The sequence below is a fragment of the Epinephelus moara genome, chromosome 6 (assembly GCF_006386435.1).
Source record: "Epinephelus moara isolate mb chromosome 6, YSFRI_EMoa_1.0, whole genome shotgun sequence".
Classification (NCBI taxonomy): Eukaryota; Metazoa; Chordata; class Actinopteri; order Perciformes; family Serranidae; genus Epinephelus; species Epinephelus moara.
The window spans coordinates 43486724-43506723 of NC_065511.1; the positions used below are offsets into that span (position 1 = coordinate 43486724).

Genomic DNA, 20000 nt, shown 5'->3' on the forward strand with positions numbered 1-20000 from the left:
GAGTCAGAGAGAGTCACTGAGAGTCAGAGAGAGTCACTGAGAGTCAGAGAGTCACTGAGAGTCAGAGAGAGTCACTGAGAGTCAGAGAGAGTCACTGAGAGTCACTGAGAGTCACTGAGAGTCCAGGTGTGGACTGTGGATAATTCCTTTGACACTAATCTCTGTCTTACAACATTTTAGTAATCTGACATTTCTATTATGTAATAACTGAAATCTTTTCCTCGACTTCACCAAACATCAACAGCTCTGTAGCGCTGACAAGTTTCCAAAATGAATATTTTTAAAGACAAATAGAATATCAATGATTCAAAACAATGAAAAGCTATTAGATGCCATTTTCAGTGCTGTGATGTGGTGACTGCTTGAACCAAAGACAACAGTTTGAGCCAACAATGAACAAACAACAAACACAGGCAACAGTGTGTTTGAAAGTGCACATTCACTATTGCAACTGTTAACTTTTAAGCCCAGTTCAGTCCAAAGATTTGCGACGAGACGAGTTGAAAACAGGCACCTACTTGCAACGGGCTGTTCTGCAACGTTGTAAAAACCTGCCGGTTTAAAATACTGAATTTAAAATAAACTTTGGTGGGTTTGAACCATGTTTGTCTGACCAGAATGACTCTCTAATGACTGACCCAACATCTACGTCAATGAGAATGAACTGCATGAAACACTTTAGTCTCGTTTCCTCCAAGCCGTTCAGTTCAGTTCAGTTCACATTAGAACAGTTATCTTATTGTGTGTCTGATGTAGCAGTGTGAGTTTATACATGTGCATACCATTATAAATAAGTGTGAGAACTGTTGTGTTTTTTTAATGACCTTAAGTCTTTTCCTTCTTTCTGACACACAGATTAAAAACCTTTAATTTTGGTGGTGTACGTGTCGCCAACAATCTGTTTGGCTGATGCAGAATAGCTGCATATGAACACAATTTGCAGACAAGAGTGGGAGGAAAAAAATACACTGCTGTACGTGTGTGTGTGTGTGTGTGTGTGTGTGTGTGTGTACTACTGTAGGGCCTCTAAGCCCACTATAGATTACAGGACATCCTATTCTGTATCAAAGCACACAAACTCAGACGCACTAAAACAAACACTGGCTGACGACGAGGAACACTACAACTCAAATAGGTGCGTGTATGTATGTGTGTGTGTGTGTGTGTGTGTCAGTGTGTGTGTCAGTGTGCCTCCGTGTGTGTGTATGTGAAACAGATGATGTTTCTGTGTAAACTGCAGAGATTATAAAAGGATATAAATGGATATTTACTTATTCCATACAGTGAGGAAGTGTGTATGTGTGTACAAGCGTCTGCATGTGTGTGTGTGTGTACAGAGTCTTGCCAAGTATCACGTTACAGGAACATAAACAGTAGGCAGCAGTCTCTTCCTGTATATACAGCAGTGTGTGTGTGTGTGTGTGTGTGTGTGTGTGTGTGTGTTGGAATGCAGACACTGTAGTTTTGATTATGTGTGTGTTTCTGTGTGTAAGAGGATATTAAACTGTGTCCCAAAATACTGCAGATGTGTATATGTATACGTCTACAGTGCATGTTTGTGTTTTTAATAAAGTGTGTGTGTGTGTGTGTGTGTGTGTGTGCTTCTACTCACTCTACTCTATTATTTTCTATTCCTACAGACCAATTCTTACCTTTGGGATTCAGCTCTGCAGAGAGGAAGAGGAGAAGAGTTAAAGGTTAAAACATAAAGTTCAGACAGATCACAGAGACAGAAACAGAAGATGAAAGACTTTTTTATCACTATATTTTGTCTAGTTTTCTTCAGTGCAGACCAGTAACGAAGCAGCACTGGGAGAACTGGACTCTACTGTTGGAAGTGGAGGGGATTCCCTGTGACAACCTCCTCCTTTTCTCTCTACATATGGATTTACACAAAGTTGAAACACACTCTGGGTGTGCTTCGTTCGCCTTCCCACACACTCGGAAAGTACCGCTGGAGGAGAGCGCGGCCCTCCTGACTGAGCCAGAACGATCCTGAGTATGATAAGATGTCCAAATCCAAAATTAAACATCTGCTCATCGAGGGGTTAGTATGAAAACTGGTCTGATGAAATCTGGAGAAAGAGACATTTGGGCTTATACAACCATCAGAGTTTAAAAGAAGAGAAGAAGACACCTTCAGTCAACAGCGAACAGACGACGAAAAACTGTGTGTGCAAAACTAAGGCATGCAGGGCCAAAGATAAAGGAGCCCCTGTAAGCAACAGACATTTACAGCTGACATTTAGAGTAAATAATTTCACCTTTCACCTAAAAGTTGGATAAAATGTCATCCCATCAACATGGTAAATGGTAAATGAACCTGCTGAGAATATCTTTGACCGCTGACACATGTTGGTCTGCAAGTTTACGGCTGCTCTTCAGTTTACGGCGCTGCACACCATCAGGGTCTGTCGAGAGTTCACTAGCAGCGCCACTCATTTGGTGATTACTGCTGTTAGTGCCATCCCTGACCCAACAGTGTCGCTGTGGAAACATGTGCCCACCCTCTCGTCTCCACCCACCTCACCTCGTGATTGGGAGGCTTCATTTTGAGCTGCAGAAGCCTTTAAGCATTGTTGACTAAGCACCACTGACACTGCTAACTGTGGGAACAGAGGTCACAATAACATAGTCAAAAATGCAAAAGGAAGTTTACGGCTCAAATTTGAGCAGTTTACTCCCTGCAGCGAGCTGAGGGGAGACTTGACCTTGGGCACAATCTTTCCACAGCGACCTTGTTTGGTCAGGATGGCATTAACAGCAGTAATCACCAAATGAGTGGCACTTTTAAAGAGCTCCCACCAGACCCAGGTGGTGCACAGTGCACTGAAGAGTTAACTGAAGAGCAGCAAAATTAACCCACAGACCAACACGTGTAACCAGTCAAAAATATTCTAGACAGGTAACAGATGAACGGTTAACAGCTGACATCCCTCATCTGTACGACCGCAGGGTGGGCACAATGTTTCCACAGCAACTTCTTCCACCGCTGAGACAGTGTAACCAGCTGTAACTGTTGAATAAGCAGTGCTGCAAAGCAGTTAACGATAGCTGTCACCTGACCCAGGTGGTGTGCAGTGCAGAACAGCTGAGGAAACAGTGAAGAACAGAGGGTGGGCTCTATGGACGACGTGACAGCTCCCCTGAGGAGAAGCTAAAGCATCTGGATTGCCCTCAGGTGTCTGGCTGCAGTACATAAACCCCGCCCCTCCATGTTGGCAGATGGGACATGAGCCAAACTATAAACTTAATACATGTCAAATAAATTTTCCCAAAGATGGTTTATGTCATTTTAGGTACGTCTTATCACGCTGACGTTCAACTGCTTGTTTTTCTGATGAGTTTGGTTTTAATTAGTTATATGATGTAAAAAAAGAAAAGAAAAAGAAAATAAGGAAGTTTCATGATGGGCAGCTGTGAGCGTCGAACGGTGTGCTCACGATCAGTGACTGGAGATCATGACTGGAGATCGCTAACACACAGACTCTGGCTACAAATGACATCACTAGAGCAAGATGGCAGCGACCGTAAGTGCAGATACATCCTCATCTTTAAATACAGTCCATGGTTTCCACATGTTAATGCAGCTAGCCGTCTGTCTGTCAACAACGTGAACAGAAAATTACAACATCACAAAACATTCGAATTTTGCCAACTCTGAACGGATGGTGCTTTGACATGTGGCACAAAAGCTGAGTCAAAGGAGTGTCAGACTAAAAGACAAAACCGCTTGTTTCTCAGGTCTTTCTTTCCCTTAAAAAATAACCAGTTAGTGACCAGTTAACGGGTATCGGCCCATCGAAAGCAAATCAACCAAGACTGACATCCCTGTTACAGCCCACTGTTAGTATGCGTCTTCTCTGCCTTGTGGTAATTCTACTTTTCAGAACTGTGTAAGTTATTTAATCTTTTTTTGACCACACGAGATGTTTCATTGCTTTTCTTTTGTCAGACCGTCTATAGAAGAATCACATTATATATAAAGCTCAAGCTGACAGGCTGACAGTCACATGTGCTGGTATCAGTCCTGCTGCGCTTGGACAAAGCGTTTGGAAATACTAGATCTCTGAGGAAGATTTTTGTGTGTGTGCAGATTTAAGAGAAACCCGTCATGTATAAGGCATCAATTAATCTCCTCTTTTGTCTCCTATTTTGGAGGATTGTTAGCGACCTGCCAAAATAAGCAGGAACATCCAAAAAGGGCAGAACAGTAACTCTGAGCTGTGAGAATCAAACTAAGGTTGTGAAACTTTTTTTTTTTTTTTTTGGAAGGGAGAGCATCTTTTATCCGTGCTCCTCTCTGCCAGGTTTCCCAGCTGCTCTGGGATTTAAACAGTCGGCCTCCTGCTTCTCTAACCTTTACGCCACTGCAATAGAAGTCTGGCAGATTATGCTCTGATTTGATTGGTCGAAGAGGATTTCCTGTGAAGGTGAATGAGAAGCAGATGGCAGGTTGCAGGCCAATGAAAAGGCTCGAAGGTGCTGAGTCAGAAAGTTCATATGTTATTAAAGCTGATGAAAGTCACACTTCCTCACTGCAGCGGCTCCTTCCTGTAATAACTCGGCCTCAGTCTGTCTCTCCGTCACAACTCTGACTTTTACTGAAATATTCAGATATTTCTAATTTGATGAACCTAAAAACCGTCCCCATGTTTGGTCCCCCCTCTGTTGGGGTACCTAGCACACAGATCAACTTTTAAGGTGGAACGTTAACTTGTAATGTTACTCAATGCATGAGTTGATGACGTGAATCCATCAGCACACCTTAAATTTCACTGTGACAACTTTGACCATCACTTTAGTTTTTATATGACACACACTTTTAGTAATGACTTAAAAAATATAGATTAATTTGGAACGGATTATGTGAAGGTCATATATTCTAATCCTCACTTCCTGTGGGCTACAGCAACACTAAACCCCTTTTCTGTTGTAGGTTGCCTTACTTTTGATTGTAAGAACAATCCTTAACCCGCTTTTTTAATAAATAACTTTATTCTCAAAACATCTGGTGCAATGTGTCGTCCCCTCTCCCTGTACGAGCCGGGTCGTAACAACTGTGCCTACAAATTCTCTAAATATGTTCATATTCAGCAGTATCATCTAATCCTAAAACACACATTAACTCCTGTCGTTACTCCGTCTCGACCTCCTCTCACCGCTCTGCACCGCCAAGGAAAAGACAGAAAAGCAGAACTGGTGGAGAAAATGAGGAAAAAAGAGAAAGAACAACACAAAGAGGAAAAGAGAGAAAGAACTAAAAGCATCACTGCTGAGTGAAAGCTGGAGTTAAACGTAAAGGACATGTCAAATGGAGCAAGGAGGCCCTCACACACACACACACACACACACACACACACACACACACACACACACACACACACACACACACACACACACACACACAGTAGCCGCTCCTGGCCTGCTGCCAGCCGCTGTTCAATCAGTCTTTCCTGTTCTAAAATCGTCTGTAACGGCGCAGAAATGAGAGCGGCTGAAACCAGCGAAATTCTGGATCCATTAGCTGCTGTGGTCAAATAAAAAAAATCAGTTGAGTGTTTCATGACTGAAGCTTTTATTCTATCAATAATAACTGAGACAGATGAGAAGGTGTTCTTGTGTTTAATTAAATACAGAAACACCAAACTGTTTTTTTTTAAGATTCTTAGAAATATCTTAGCTTTAAAAAAAAATCCCTCCAGGATATTTTTAGACTCCTTTTGTGAACTTATTGTTTTTCAAATTTTTCAACCCCCCACATCTGTTGGACTCTCTATGAGTACAGGCCACAGGGTGACGGAGTTGTGAGACCGTTTAAAGGACCAGTGTGAGAAAATAACATTCTTCTTCACCTGTGTTCAGCGCATCTCCGAGAAACAACTGGAAATAAAACTGTCCCAAAACTTGTCATCCAAAATTGTGCTGACTTCATTTTCATCTTGTGCTGTGTTCTTATGTATCTGAATTCAGTGCATCTCCTGTAAATGTGTCTCTGCCACTGTATACATTTTTAAACAGCGGTCACAGCACCATGATGCACTGTACAGTAGCGCTGTTACGGATGTGTGAGCTGAGGCTGAACCAGGACGGGGATTCAGTGAGGTAAAGTTTGGGTCGTTATTCTTCTCAGCCTTCGAGTGTTCGTCATGCTGCAGATTGTGGTGTTTGTTCAGGTGGTTTAACAAGTTAGTTGTGTTACTTTGTCGCACAGACTCAATTCTCATGCACTCTGTGCAAATAAACTGTTCACCCCTACATGCAAAATACTTCAAAACAACAGATGATGACTGATGGATGGATGATTTTCGTTTATCCCGTCTGCAGTCAGAATATTAAGGAAAGTTATTCACAGGCTGCTGCAGCTGCAGGGTGCATGTGTAGCGTTCAGCTCCCCAAAGTGGAGGCTGGCTGTTCAGAAAGTGCTTAATCTAATGTGCAGCAGAGTTTCCTATTTTAAATGTCAATATCACAGCCGATCATGTTCATTCATTTGCAGGAAGCCAAAATCATAATTGTGATTAAAATTTGATTAATTCTTCAGCGCTGCTGTATCTGTGCCAGATTTTATTCATCCAGCAGCTCATTATAAAAAAACCTCAAATTAAATCCTGTTAAAAAGTTAGCACTTAAATAGATTCACTTGTTCGTTGGCCTAACTCTGCACCAAATCTGTTACTAAATGTGGCTTATACAGTACAAACAAACAAACAAACAGGGCTGAGAACACCATCTGATTGGCAGCAACAACCTCAGCCAGCCTACAAAGTTCCCTGCAAATGGATTACAGTTCTGGTCGTTAACAAGGAAGGAGCAAACAGAACGAGTGCAGCCTCCTGGAGACACCAGCATATGGAGATGTTGGTCACTCTGGCAGGCTCAATAAAACAGGAGAAAACAATACAGACTGCCAACGAGCTCCCTGGGTTTCCACATGAACTGGCTTAGCAACCAATGAATCATGGCTGGCCGTGTTTTATGGAAATTATCCGCACAGTCGCAACTTATCTCTCACAGCTCGGATGAAAATGCCCATTGTGTGTGTGAGTGCACAATCTACTGTAAATGCCAAGTTGACCACTTGATCCCTCTGAAGTGTGTTTGTGTAAAGCTCATTGTCAGGGTGTTAGGAAAATCACACAGGGGCACTAATGAAATTCTTTCTAGATTGTAACGACCACAGTCACAGACGAGCCTCCTTTGAAGGGCTTAAGGAGTCAACAGCCTTCTTAAATGTCAAAGCCTTTGTAGGGCTTAAAGACGGGCGCAGTAGCCACCGGGTGGGTGGGTGGTGTTACGAGGGGCGGGTGGCGTTCAGGCGTAATCATCACCCTCAGGGTGGGAGAGCAGAGAGAAAGAGATAGAGACAAAGTGATGCATTCCTCCCATACCAGGAGAGCATTTAGAGGATGAGAGGAGACAAGGCATTAATGCAGATTAACACTGCAGGAACACACACACACACACACACACACACACACACACACACACACACACACACACACACTCATCCAAGACCATGCTCTTAAGAAGACCACTTTGCAGTTCACCACCACAGTTTAGAGCAGATAAGATGCCACATGATGGTTAAACCTCTGCAGAGTGTGTCAGTGAGGACTCACACCGACAACAGGCCTGTGTTAAAACAGCACAGGGGCGTTTGTTTAAGGTGAGACATGAAATATGACCCAGGAAGTCCCGTCTGAGTCAGAAACAGTTTGTAACACTCAGAAAGGAAGTTATCACAGCTGCAATTATTTTTTCTTTTGCTGCGACATTCGACAGTCAACATGAGAAATAAACATGTCCAACACCTCTGAGATAAACAAGAACATCAGGTCTAAAGCCCCGTACACACTGTGTGATTTTGGGCTGACCGAGACGAAAGATGACCAATGTGAAAGAAACGTGGAGATATCTTTGGTCGTGGCTCTACAACAGTGTTCCTACGTCGCACAGTGAGAGGTTGAAGGATGGCCGGTGCACTCACAGTAATAAACGTAGCTGTCGTCAGCTCAAGTTATCTTCACTTCTCTGTCTCCACCGCAGGATCTCTCCACTCAGACCGCAGGAGGACAGGCTGCTGCAGCACGATAATGAATTACACCAAATTATAAAAATAGTAAGCTAACAGTTACAGATAAAAGAACCGCTAACATCGGAGCTTCTCAAGACTACCGTCGCTAATAATTTAGCAGCAGAGTCGTTTATTACCAGGCAAGATTAACAGGATTAAAGCTTCACACAACAGTGGGAAAAAGTGTACATTAAAAGATCGATCTCAGATTTTATGAGCCTATATCGGATCATTCAAATGAAGACTGATTTGAGTCAGATGAGCCAATTATTTTATTCCAGCCGCATTCAAGGATGGCCGTTGTCACAGTCTTGCGATGTAGGATGACCGTCTCACTGTGTGACTGCTGTTACCACCTACATTTACTAACCAACCAATAGAAATGCAGCATGAAATGATGCACTGATCAGCACAGCAATGCTAGTAGATGCTAATAAATACACGTCAAGGTCTGGTTGCAAAATTGGCATGTTGGGAAGTCTGAACCAGGCACAAAGGGTGCCTCGGTGCGTCGGTGTCCAAGCATGTGTGTTTGACAAGTTGGGGGTGACACTGTGTTGGAATGTGCCACATACACGTCCAAAGGCTGCTCACTAAAACCTGAAATATTTTGGCATATTCCACACGTATTAATCAGAATATGCTACGTTCAGAACAAGGCATCAATCCAAATATCCAAATTAAATATGCTGTTTACAGGATCCGTATCAAATTCAAAAACAGCGAGATATAAGTGTGCATGTCGACACGGTGAATGTTGGACCCCTAAAATAGCTTTGCTCCTTTCTCTCCTCCCTTTCCTCTTCTCCACCCACTCATAATTCACCTCCTTCCCTTCGTCCAACTTCACCTCTGCTCTCTTGTTTCCACCCTTGCGTGCCTCTTCTTCCTCCAACTTTTAATAAACCTCTTCCAATTTCTACCTCCAGTCCAACAGGTCCCTTCCAAAACACGAGATCTGCCCCCTACACACTGCGCTCCACCCCAGCTGCTTGGCTTCCAAGGCCCATTGAAATGCTCCTTATTCTCAGCTATTTTTAGCATCACAATAAAGCTCAACAAAAAAGAAACACTTCCCAACATTTCCAGACATTTCACATTAAATGTGCTTCTGGGGAGGGGAACTGTTCCACCAGCTGACGCCTGCCAAAGCAAATGTAATCCAAAGGAAACAATAGCATGAAAACACAGATTTTTTTTTCATGAGCTGTTTTTTGAACCAACGCTGAAATCAGTATTTTTAAAAAAGGACGTCTGTGACATTTGAAATAAAGAGTGGTTTTGTTGGTTTGCAGGGGAAAGTAATATCTTCCAGAAATATTGCAGGGCCTGGAAACAGACGCCTGGAGGGAGCAGGGGGATGAACTGGGCTTGTCTGGAAGGAGCCCAGATGTCCTTACGTCAAGTCAGTGCTCTGTTAGCAGCTGGTGTTCAGCGCCTTTACAGAACACTGGATCTGATGTTACACTTCAGACTGCATTCATATTAATATTGTTAAAGAAAGATCCTTTTTCAAGACTTGTTTTGGATTCTAGATATCTGTCAGCTTTGAACACTGTCACTGTAAATCATGTTGAGTGTCACTGCAGTTTTACAACTTATTAATCAGATATGCTGAAGTGCCGTGTGATGTGACCTGAAAAAGCTGGCTTATGTTTTCACATGACGTGTTGAAATAATCTTTGTTAAAATTAGCCACATGTAGCGCCCACAGTTAGGGCTCACACCAGTAACAGAAGTTAATTTCTTTGTGCAGCAGCTTGGTGCTTAATGTTAGCTCCTTTGGCATGGCTAGCTAGTACCGTCTCTCCCATGTTCGAAATGTTGAAAGTTAAACTACACAGTCCACGTTTTGTCCATCCTGACTCCTGGTCTTTCTCAAGCCTACCTTGTACTTAACCAAGTGAAGCCAGACATAAATAAATCTGCACTTTTCTGACATCACGTGAATTTACATCTGGACTCAGTAGAAGCTGCAACTCAGGTCGGAGTCTGACGTTAAACCACAAACAACATGACATCAGTGACGTGACTGATCTGTCCATACACAGTCTATATACTCTGTTACACAGGTGTTAATGAAGGAAATTTCCACGACTTCTCCAATACTTTCTGGGTTTATACATTTTTCCGAAACTTTTCCAGGCCTGGAAAAATTTCAAATTCAATGACTTTTCCAGGTTTTTAATGATCGTACAAACCCTGCTGTTCGAACAACAGTCAAACAAGTTCAGAGCAAAGTTTGATTGACTGACTCTGTGTCAAACAGAAACTCATCACCACCAGTGTTTCTGGAAAACCCATCAGTGAAAATGATTTTAAAAGTTTTGATTGGAACTTAACGAGCACACACAGAAACCAACAGGAAATTTGTGTGTGTGTGTGTGTGTGTGTGTGTGTGTGTGTGTGTGTGTGTGTGTCTACCTGTGGGCGAGCTGTAGGACACGGTGACGTCTCCGGTCAGGTCAGCGGCGGGGTAGCGGCCGTTGAGGAAAGCCGAAAACGCCACAACTGTGGAGGAACCAACACCTGAGGAGAGAGAGAGAGCAAAGATACGTCCACATTAACATGGAAGCAGAGATTCTTTACATCACATCCTGTCTAGAGGCTTATGTCACTCAGCGTAATCCCTCACTGAAGGTTTCCTTCACAGATTTCTCTGAAAAGTGAAATGAATTCCAGAAATAGAGGAATTAGTATCAGCAGCTACAGCATTTACAGCCATTAAAATTCATATATACATATGTAGATATATATGTGTGTGTGTGTGTGTAGCTCATGAGATGTTGTAGCACATGATCAGTATTTTAACCCCTCAATCACCAGGGTAACACAGAGCATCAAAAACTTGCTCAGATTTATCATCTCCTTTATTTTTTTTCTTCATCATTTTCTGTTGTTTCTATTTTAGAATGTAATTTAGCATTTTGTATTTTACTTATTTATTTATTTTGCACAGCTGTTTAACATTTGAAAACTTTGGCTGAAATTCTTGATCTGAAAAAGAACTTTGTAGAATAAGAGGTCTAAAAAAATGTCAGTTGTTATTAGTCAGAGGAAAACAGTACACCAGTGCCTGTCATTGGATAAATGATGTCAAAAGCTGCTGAAAAAATATTAAACAAAAATATCACACCATTAAATAATTCAGTCCTGCCCAGAAAAATGAAGTGAACCAGACGAGAACTTGTTTAGTGAGGTGATGTTCCAAAACTGGAATTTAATAAGTACAATCGCTGTTGAATTTTAAGTACCACAAGGTTTAGTTCTTCCCCAGTACTACATATATAGTCCTGTACAGTGCTGCACTTCCTGTGAAAATAGTCAAATAAAGGTTTTTGTGACCCTCTGAAAAGTAAAAATATAAATCTCCATTCTAATATTATTCTATATTTATGTTTCTTGATTTTTACAACTGCTTTTTATAAAATGTTTTTCTCACTGTCACAATGTTATGCAGCCGTACACCGCAGCACATTAAAAAGGCCTTTCTCATTTCCCAGGTGGAACATTCTCATCCTCTCCTCACATCTTAGTCCTGTCCACAGGAGTGTCAAGTAGGGCTGCAACGATTAGTCGACTAATCAATGACTAATCGACTATTAAAATAATCGGTGACTATTTTAGTAGTTGGCTAATCGGTTTGAGTCATTTTTCACAGAGAAGTACTATAAAAGTACCCAAAATACTCTTATCACAGCTTGTTACATTCAATTATTGGCAGCTTTACACACTCTCCCGTGAGGGTGAACTAAAACCCTTTGGCGTGAGTACGAAACAAGACATTAGATGACATCATTTTGGGGTTTGGGAGAGACAGACCGACATTTTTCAACATTTTAACACATTTTTCGATAAAATGATTAGTCGACTAATCGAAGAAATAATCGACAGATTAGTCGACAATGAAAATAATGGTTACTTGCAGCCCTAGTGTCAAGTGGAGGAGGCCAAGGAAGAGATGCAAGGAGAGAGGAGTCAAGATGACAGGCTTTAAACTTAAGAAGATACGTTGCCTCGGGGTCATCGTTCGTCCTCGGTTTGGGCCGATAATGGCTTTAAAATGAACTCTCTGAATCAGCCAACATGCTTCTTCTTATTTTGCACAATGAATTAATATTACAGACACTGAACAGTATTTCATGTCCGTCATGATAAGAGTCTGTATGTATAATATGATGTTAATTCCACTACAGAACAGACTTGATGATCACACAACATTAGGTGGGGAAAAGGTGGATATACTGATATCAGTTATCGGTCAAATGAGTTGTTACATATTGGCAACAAATCCAATATCACGCATCCCTGATGTCTATTAAATTTTAGGAATGACGACATCCTTCAAGGTGAAGCACTGATATCGGTTTACAGGTCACAAGCGAGGACGGAGGAGACGAGGGGGCACAAAATGAGAGAAATGGGAAAGGGTTTCTTGTATCTTGATGTTAAAGTGAACTCTGATTCTGGTCTGAACTGAAGAAAAGCTGTGTTACAAACTGTTTAGTTTGTTTAAAAGGTATTTAGGAGGCAGGGATGGTCTAATGAAACACAGTGGAGTTGCATTATGGGAAGTGTAGGATCTACTGTTCTGATTAGGGACTAAAAGTCAGGATTTTGCCCTCTGCTGCTTCAATTTCGATGACTCGTTCCGTCCTCTGTCTCCTCACTGTAACTGTACAGACACACATTATAAATCTGTGGAGTTCCCCTTTAAGTCATTTGTGTTGTTTCAAATGTGAATGTCGTTGACTCTGAGAACAGACGGTCCAGTTTGACTCTGGTTCTCTTTAGAGAAAGACGTTGAACGATGGATAAGGAAACGGGGCAGCCAGCGAAACACACACGCAAACTTAAAGAGTCAGCATTCTGGAGGTGTGGACACGGCAGGAAACGGCGAACCCAAAACTAACCAGACCCCTTAATGTACACACACACACACACACACACACACACACACACGCTAAACATCTCCAGGCAAGGTGAGGACAGAGGATTAACAACAGTAACCAGAACTTTAACTCTCATCCAAGTGCTCACACACACACGCGCGCGCACACACGCACGCACGCACGCACGCACGCACACACAGAACAGTGACATTCTGTGNTCCAAGTGCTCACACACACACGCGCGCGCACACACGCACGCACGCACGCACGCACGCACGCACGCACGCACACACAGAACAGTGACATTCTGTGCAGCCTGAGAGAGAGAGGGGCGATGACTTGTAGCTTCCCTTCAAATACCCCAAAACCAACAGAGAGAGAGAGACAGAGAGCAAACAAGCCGCAGAGGAAAAGCAGGGATCAAATACAGACAGAGAGGAAAGGATATATTACAGCTAATGGCCTCATGCACACACACACACACACACACACACACACACACACACACACACACACACACACACACACACACAGGGCGGTGTGGTGGTGTAATGGGGCGTGATGTTCCTGAGCTCGGCCTGTTACAGGTGACTAAACCCGAAGTATGTGTGTGTGTGTGTGTGTGTGTCCTAATGGAAAAAGTGTGTGTGATAAATGAAAGTGAGAAGTGTGTGTGTGTTTGAAACCGTTTATTTCTGACTGTATAACATTGTGTTTTTCTACACATATTAATTTAAATAAACCTCCCTGACCTTCACCACACACACACACACACACACACACACACACACACACACACACACACACAGCCGAGGGTGAGTCGAGGCCTCTGGAGTTGAAGATAGACAGAGCGGGAGGAGACGAGATGGATGAGAGGAGATGAAAGCAGAGAGGAGGACACCTCCCTCCGACAGACAGAGGAGAAGATTAACGATAAGAAGCAGACAGAGACTTTCTCTACACTCCGTCAGACACCCCGACACCATGACCTCCTCTCCTCTTCTCCTACACTCCTCTCCCCTCTCTAGCGTCCATCCCTCCTTTTTCTCTCTCCCCTTCTCCTTCAGTCTTCACTTATTAATCTCTCCTCTTCATCTTTTCTTCTCTATGACCATTAGAGTCTGCAGTGAGATCAATACTGAGAGTTTCAAAATGTGACAATAAATCTGTCAGATATTTATTTTCTGATCTCCACGTTTAATAAGGATCTCTTAAAGGAACAGTTCAACAATAAATGTCTGTGTGTTAAATATGAAGCAAACAGGAGTTAATGAGCTGAACTCACATCGCTCCATCTCTCCTTTACTCCTCAGTCTTTTCCTCCCCACCTCATCCTCCCTCTTCATTCCTTCTCCTCATCTTTGCCTCCTTTCTTTCACCCTCTCTTGCTTCCTTACTGCCTCTCCTTCTTTCTGCTCCCTCCTCTCCCTCCCTGTCATCCTGTCTGTCAGCAGAAGGCTTTTAACCTCAGTGACCCTGAGGTCAAACTGGTCAGACTGGTTTAAGTGCTTTAAGTGTTCCCAGGCCCATTAAGACCAACAAACAACACCAAAGAAGACACAAAGTGATCCCTCCTCCTCCTCCTCCTCCTCCTCATCCTCTCTTGTCATCTTATACTCAGGCACATCTGAACAGGTCAGGAGCCGCTGCAGGCGTCGTACCCGAGAGTTCCAGGTAACGCGTCCGACCTGGAGGTCCGTCCCAGTGAGGCTGTTCAGACTGGTCCCAGTCTTCTCAGGCACATTAACCCATTAACACCAGCGCCAACAAAAACAAGCTCCACAAAGGAGACCGAAATCCCCGTTTCACTACCTCTCCTCCTTCGCTGCCTCCTCTCTGACCTTTCTCCATCTCTGCTTTCTTCTCACCCTCATCCGTTCTGTTTTTCTAACGCTCAGTCACATTTTCTTTGCCTCTACACCTTCTTTATCCCCTCGTTCCTCCCTCTGTTTCCTCGACAGAGAAGGAGGAAGCCAAGTTCTCCTTTTCTACCTAACTCTGCTTCACTTTTATAAACCTCTCCTCTGTCTCATTTTACATTTTCTCCTGCTGCTCCTCTTCTCTCCATCATGTTCTTCCTCTCTTGACCTTCTCCTTCTCTCATCTCTACATTACAAGATTACACATGCAGCTGTTTTTGCTGTTGTGCTTTGTGTGTTGCTGGAGGATTAAAAAGTATCCTCGATCCACCAGGCGGCAGGTGAGGCTGAATCCTTCCTGTACGACACCCAAACATCCTTCTTGAGAATTTAGTATTTTGCATAACCCTGACTTAACGTATTAACAGGAGGTTCATTTTGGGATTGTTGAAAGAAAATGTGGTAATTGTGGACACGCTCTGTTAGTTTCCCTTTAAAAATTTTCATCAGGGTGACCTGTAGCTCAACAGGTAGAGTGTGTGCCCCATACAGGCTGAGTTCCAGCCTGCGGCCCTTTGCTGCATGTCATCCTATTCTCTCACCCCACTTCCTGTCTCTCTCCAGCTGTCCTATAATGAAGACAAAAAGTCCCCAAAAAACTTTCAATCAGTGATTTTGTTGCTCAGTTTGCTGCTGTGTTTCACTGCAGCTTGCAGATACACAACATTAAGCTCTGAGGACGTGCACGACCACTGCTCTGAGGAGCACAGGTTAGATAAGAGGGGTCGTCTTGATGCAAGTGCACGCTTATGTAAGCGCTCACATGCCTCCTTTTTTCTACCTGTTCAAGTCCTTCTACTTTCATCCCTCTTTTATTTTTTCCCTCGTTTTCCTCGTGTCATTTTGGTGTGAGGAAAGTAAAAAAGATACAAGTTTCATTTAAGAGTGTAAGGAGCTGAGCTGGTGTTTTTGTTAAAATTTAATTGTGTGTGTGTGTGTGTGTGTGTGTGTGTGTGTGTGTGTGTGCTGGCCGGAGTTATCCTCAGGTCATAGTACTTGACAGCTCAGGTTAAAGTGAGTACTGAGTGTTTGGAAAAGGTGAAAGGTCGAGAGGGGTGAAGATGAAGATCTCTACCACACAAGGAGACAGGAAAGGGGCATGTGTGTGCTTGTGTGTGTGTGTGTGTGTGTGTGTGTGTGTGTGTGTGTGTGCTTGTGTGTGTGTGTGTGTGTGTGTGCTTGTGTGTGTGAAACCTTTCTTCGGCATGTGCAAATAATATAAAAAGTAAAACACTGAGAGAAAAACAAATCTGGACATTCCTGGTGTGCTACTGCTTCAGGTGTGTGTGTGTGAGTCTGTGTGTGTGTGTGGGCCTGCACACGTAATCTCACATCTTGTCCCGTTCAGAGGTAAACAGGGAAATCTGAAGTGACCATCAGTGTGGTGTTAAACATTGACCTTTGACCTCTACAGGTCAGGATCAGGTCGAGCTGCTGTTGATGGTCAGTCGTTAAGGTCCTGACACACCAAGCTGACAGTCAGCCATCGGTGAGCGTCTGTTGCTATCTTTGATGCGGTGTGTCCTGCACCGTTAACTCTTTTTAGCGCTAGTTTTTTTAGCCGGTTAAGCATGTTGAATCAGCGACAGCGACGTTGGAGCCCATCGGTGAATGAACTTCCTCTGATTGTCTGATTCTCAGCGCACAAGAAGAGAAGTGTCAGTGAGTAAAGGAGGAGCTACAGTCCAGAGGGAGTGAGACCAAACCAACTTGTTCCATGAGGTCAGGTTATTTTTCTCTTTAGCAGAAACGTTTCCTGATGGTTTGTGTTATTGTTCACTGGCGCACGGTAAATATGCTCTGATTGTGTTGTTCATGTGCTAACTGGCTAACTAGCATCAAGACGCTCTTCCTGTTTCCCTTTTTCAATGATGAATACAGACGACCGCCGTCTGCTGCTGTGGAGACTTATGTCCTCTCAGCAGGAGCAGAGCGTACGTGATGGTTGGCCAGGAGCCTTTGTCACCACTGGTTCTCTGAAGTGGGTTTGGTGTGTCGAGGCCTTTAAATGCAACAAACCTGATCTCGACTCAGAGAAATAAAATGTCCAGCACGAATTCAAACGAAGCATTGGTGTCTTTACTTTGGTCAAAGCTCCATGTGATGGTGACGATGATGGTTTGGCAACATAAACATGAACATTTTATCCCAGATCAGTTCATTCAGATGATTTGGCCTCTTCTTTAAGTTTGTATTCAATGTTCTACCGGTTAACACACTGCATGTGCTGAAACAAACGTATACGTGACACAAAGTGGCAGTTCATTATGTTGGCTGGTAAAATAAATGTTTGGTTGACGCATCAAAAAGTGAATTGTGATCAGTTCCTGTTTGCTGCTCGACACTAAACTTACACAGCAGAGAAATCAGTGTGAGTCTGTCGTGTGAAATGATGCTGTGTGTTCGATGAGTGTGCCTGAGTGTGATGAAGGAGAGGAAGACGCTGCAGACCAGAACAGAGAGAAGAGAAAAGATGTAAGGCAACAAGACAGAGAGGCAGAGGAGGAAAGAGGGGATGAGGAGGAGGAAAAGAAAGAGAAGGAAGCAGAGGGGAACGAGAGAGGGAAGAAATAAAGACGTCAGGGGAGAGCATGACAAATAAAAGAGAGGAAGCAGAGAGAGGATGGAGAGAGGGAAAGGTAGAAAGACGGAGAGAGAGAGAGTGAGAGTGGGAAACAGAGAGGGAGAACAAAGGAGGCAGTGTGTGGTGAAGGAGGGATCGAGCTGCCATCTGAGACGAATAAAAACTGGAATAACAATAAAAGTCAGAAGGCGCTACCTCCCCTCCTCTTCCTCCTCCTCCTCCTCCTCATCCCCCCCACCAACACTGAACAGCACGTGCACACACACACACACACACACACACACACACACACACACACACACCACTTTTATTGTGCTTTGTTTTCTGTAAAACACTTTGTGACAAACACAATGAACACACAGTCACAAACACACACGGACACCAGTGTGGACGCGCACTGAGCCACAGAATCAGAGACACATGGGACACACACACACACACACACACACACACACACAGCAGCTGTAGTAAAAGGACAAAAACAAACTTTTCCGAGGGAGATGAATCCTGCCAGACAGAGTTATGTGTGTGTGTGTGTGTGTGTGTGTGTACAGATGCATCAGTGTTGCAGTGGGAGAACATGAGCAGGTGGGAGACAGAGACAGAGACAGCGTACATGAGATAAAGTGATGATGAGAACCAGACGGGGAGTCGTCACACCAGCGGTGTGTTGTTGTTATTAGTGTTGCTGTGTTTCTCTAAATTACAGCCACATTTTCCCCAAACAGCCGCTGCTCCGTCACAGCTACTTGTATCTGTTCTTCTTCTTTGGTTCTGTTTATTTTACACACAATAAAGGTTCAAATGAGTCATCAAATCACATCAAGGCAAATAAAAGTTGAAGGAGAAACAGGAGGGGAAGTGAGGACTGTATATAAATACCACAAATACTGCAATCTTCTTTCTGAGGTTTGAACACATCGAGGCAGCAGATACAGTCACGGCAAGGACTCACAATGAAGCACATTTATTTATGTATATATGTAGCTGTGCTTGCTTTAATCTGGAAAATTTAAATTCAGGTGTTGTTGGACCCATAAACCAACCCCTCCCACCCGCCCCGCTCGGACTTCCACCGCCTTAACTTTCGTTGTTGTCCCACCGCGTTCCCTCCAATGACACCGGGCAAACCGCCATGAATCATACCGACAGCTTTTTCACCAGTGTCTGACACCAGAAGTCACTGACCAAGCGTTGGTATTCAACAACTTCGGAGTGAGACTGAATTGACCTATGGCTGAGCCCCACCCTCAAACGCGATGAGCCAATCACAGTGCGTATAGCCATTCCCATACACTGGGACATTCTCTGCCTGGACGTCCATTGAAATGCATTACAGAAAGTCAGTTTTGTTCGGTTTTATGAGCTTTTTCTGAGATTTGAAGTTTAAAAATGGTCAAACGGTGTGCATGGGGTACATGCAACTCTGACACAAGGTATCCTGAGAGGCTGGGCGACCAGGTGTATTTTTTACACTTTAAACCACATCTCAACCGAGAAAAGTGTCTCCTTTGGATAAAGTTGTGTGGTAACGTTAGACCACAACATCAACTCAACGTGAATAAGATTAACAATGATGTCTACATCTGTTCTAAGGTAAGTCAACATTGTGTTTGAGGCAACATATTGTCACTTTGCTGGAAAGAAATATAAAGTTATCTTTAACATCTCTAGCTAACGTTAGCTAAAGTTAGCCTAACGTTAGCTCCTAGCTGCGTTGTTCATCATGTCACCTTGTTTGCTGGGAGTTCATTAGCCTATTTTGTTCTAGTTTTGTACTTTGGTGATCGTACATCATTGTTAGCTGTTGTCCAAAGGGCTCTAGTTAAGCTAACGTTAACTTCTGGAGCTTAGCTTCATTAACTTATCTGTAATGGCAGAGATAACAAAGGTTGGCAAACGTTATGCTGAATGATTCAGTGTAAATACTGTAGCACCAAACTAACGGAGAGACACTCTTGGTAAAGATGGTAAAAAGGCCGTTATCCTTTTCTCATATTCTGAGCCAAAAACCTTAACTTCAGTGGCACTTTAACTTGTTGTCTTTGATGGTGACGGCAACCAGATGCGGTTCACAAGCGTACACTGTGACCTGTAAATTTTGGCTTGTAATTTAAGCTTTTCATCGACCTTATCAACAATAAAATGATGAATATATCCCTCCAATGCGTAGTTTAGGCCCTTTTGGTTACTTCTCAATGACATCTGATCGTTATGTCCCCAAAAATCATCGATCTGCGAAATGCCATGTACTGTGACACCTGCCATAGCGCCGGTCACTGAATGTTGATAGTTTGTCCGAGTGAGTGGAGGGGGCGTGGCTTAGCCATAGGTCAATTGAGGCAGCAGGCTGAGCAATCATGTCAATCATGTTGTAAAATCCCCGTTTTATAACATTAAATAGCAAATTAAATCCAAACTTATCAGGAAAACGAACACTTAAACAAACAGCCGCGTGATAAAATCGACAGATATGACAGAAACCATCTTTGGGAAAAATGTATTTGATGTGTACTTTAGTTTGGCCC

At 43.2% G+C, this 20000-nt stretch overlaps 1 protein-coding gene across 3 annotated transcripts in view; it reads right to left on the reverse strand.

The window, feature by feature from the left end:
• bbs9 (Bardet-Biedl syndrome 9) overlaps window positions 1-20000 on the reverse strand; it is a 242450-nt gene that overhangs the window by 159111 nt on the left and 63339 nt on the right. For 2 of the 3 annotated variants that reach the window (XM_050046000.1, XM_050045999.1), the window contains exons 14-15: window positions 10502-10606; window positions 1653-1667 (exon numbers count right to left, since the gene is read on the reverse strand). In XM_050046000.1, the coding sequence (XP_049901957.1) occupies window positions 1653-1667; window positions 10502-10606 (120 nt within the window). The remainder of the gene's footprint in view (window positions 1-1652; window positions 1668-10501; window positions 10607-20000) is intronic. The other variant, XM_050046001.1, reaches the window with a different exon arrangement.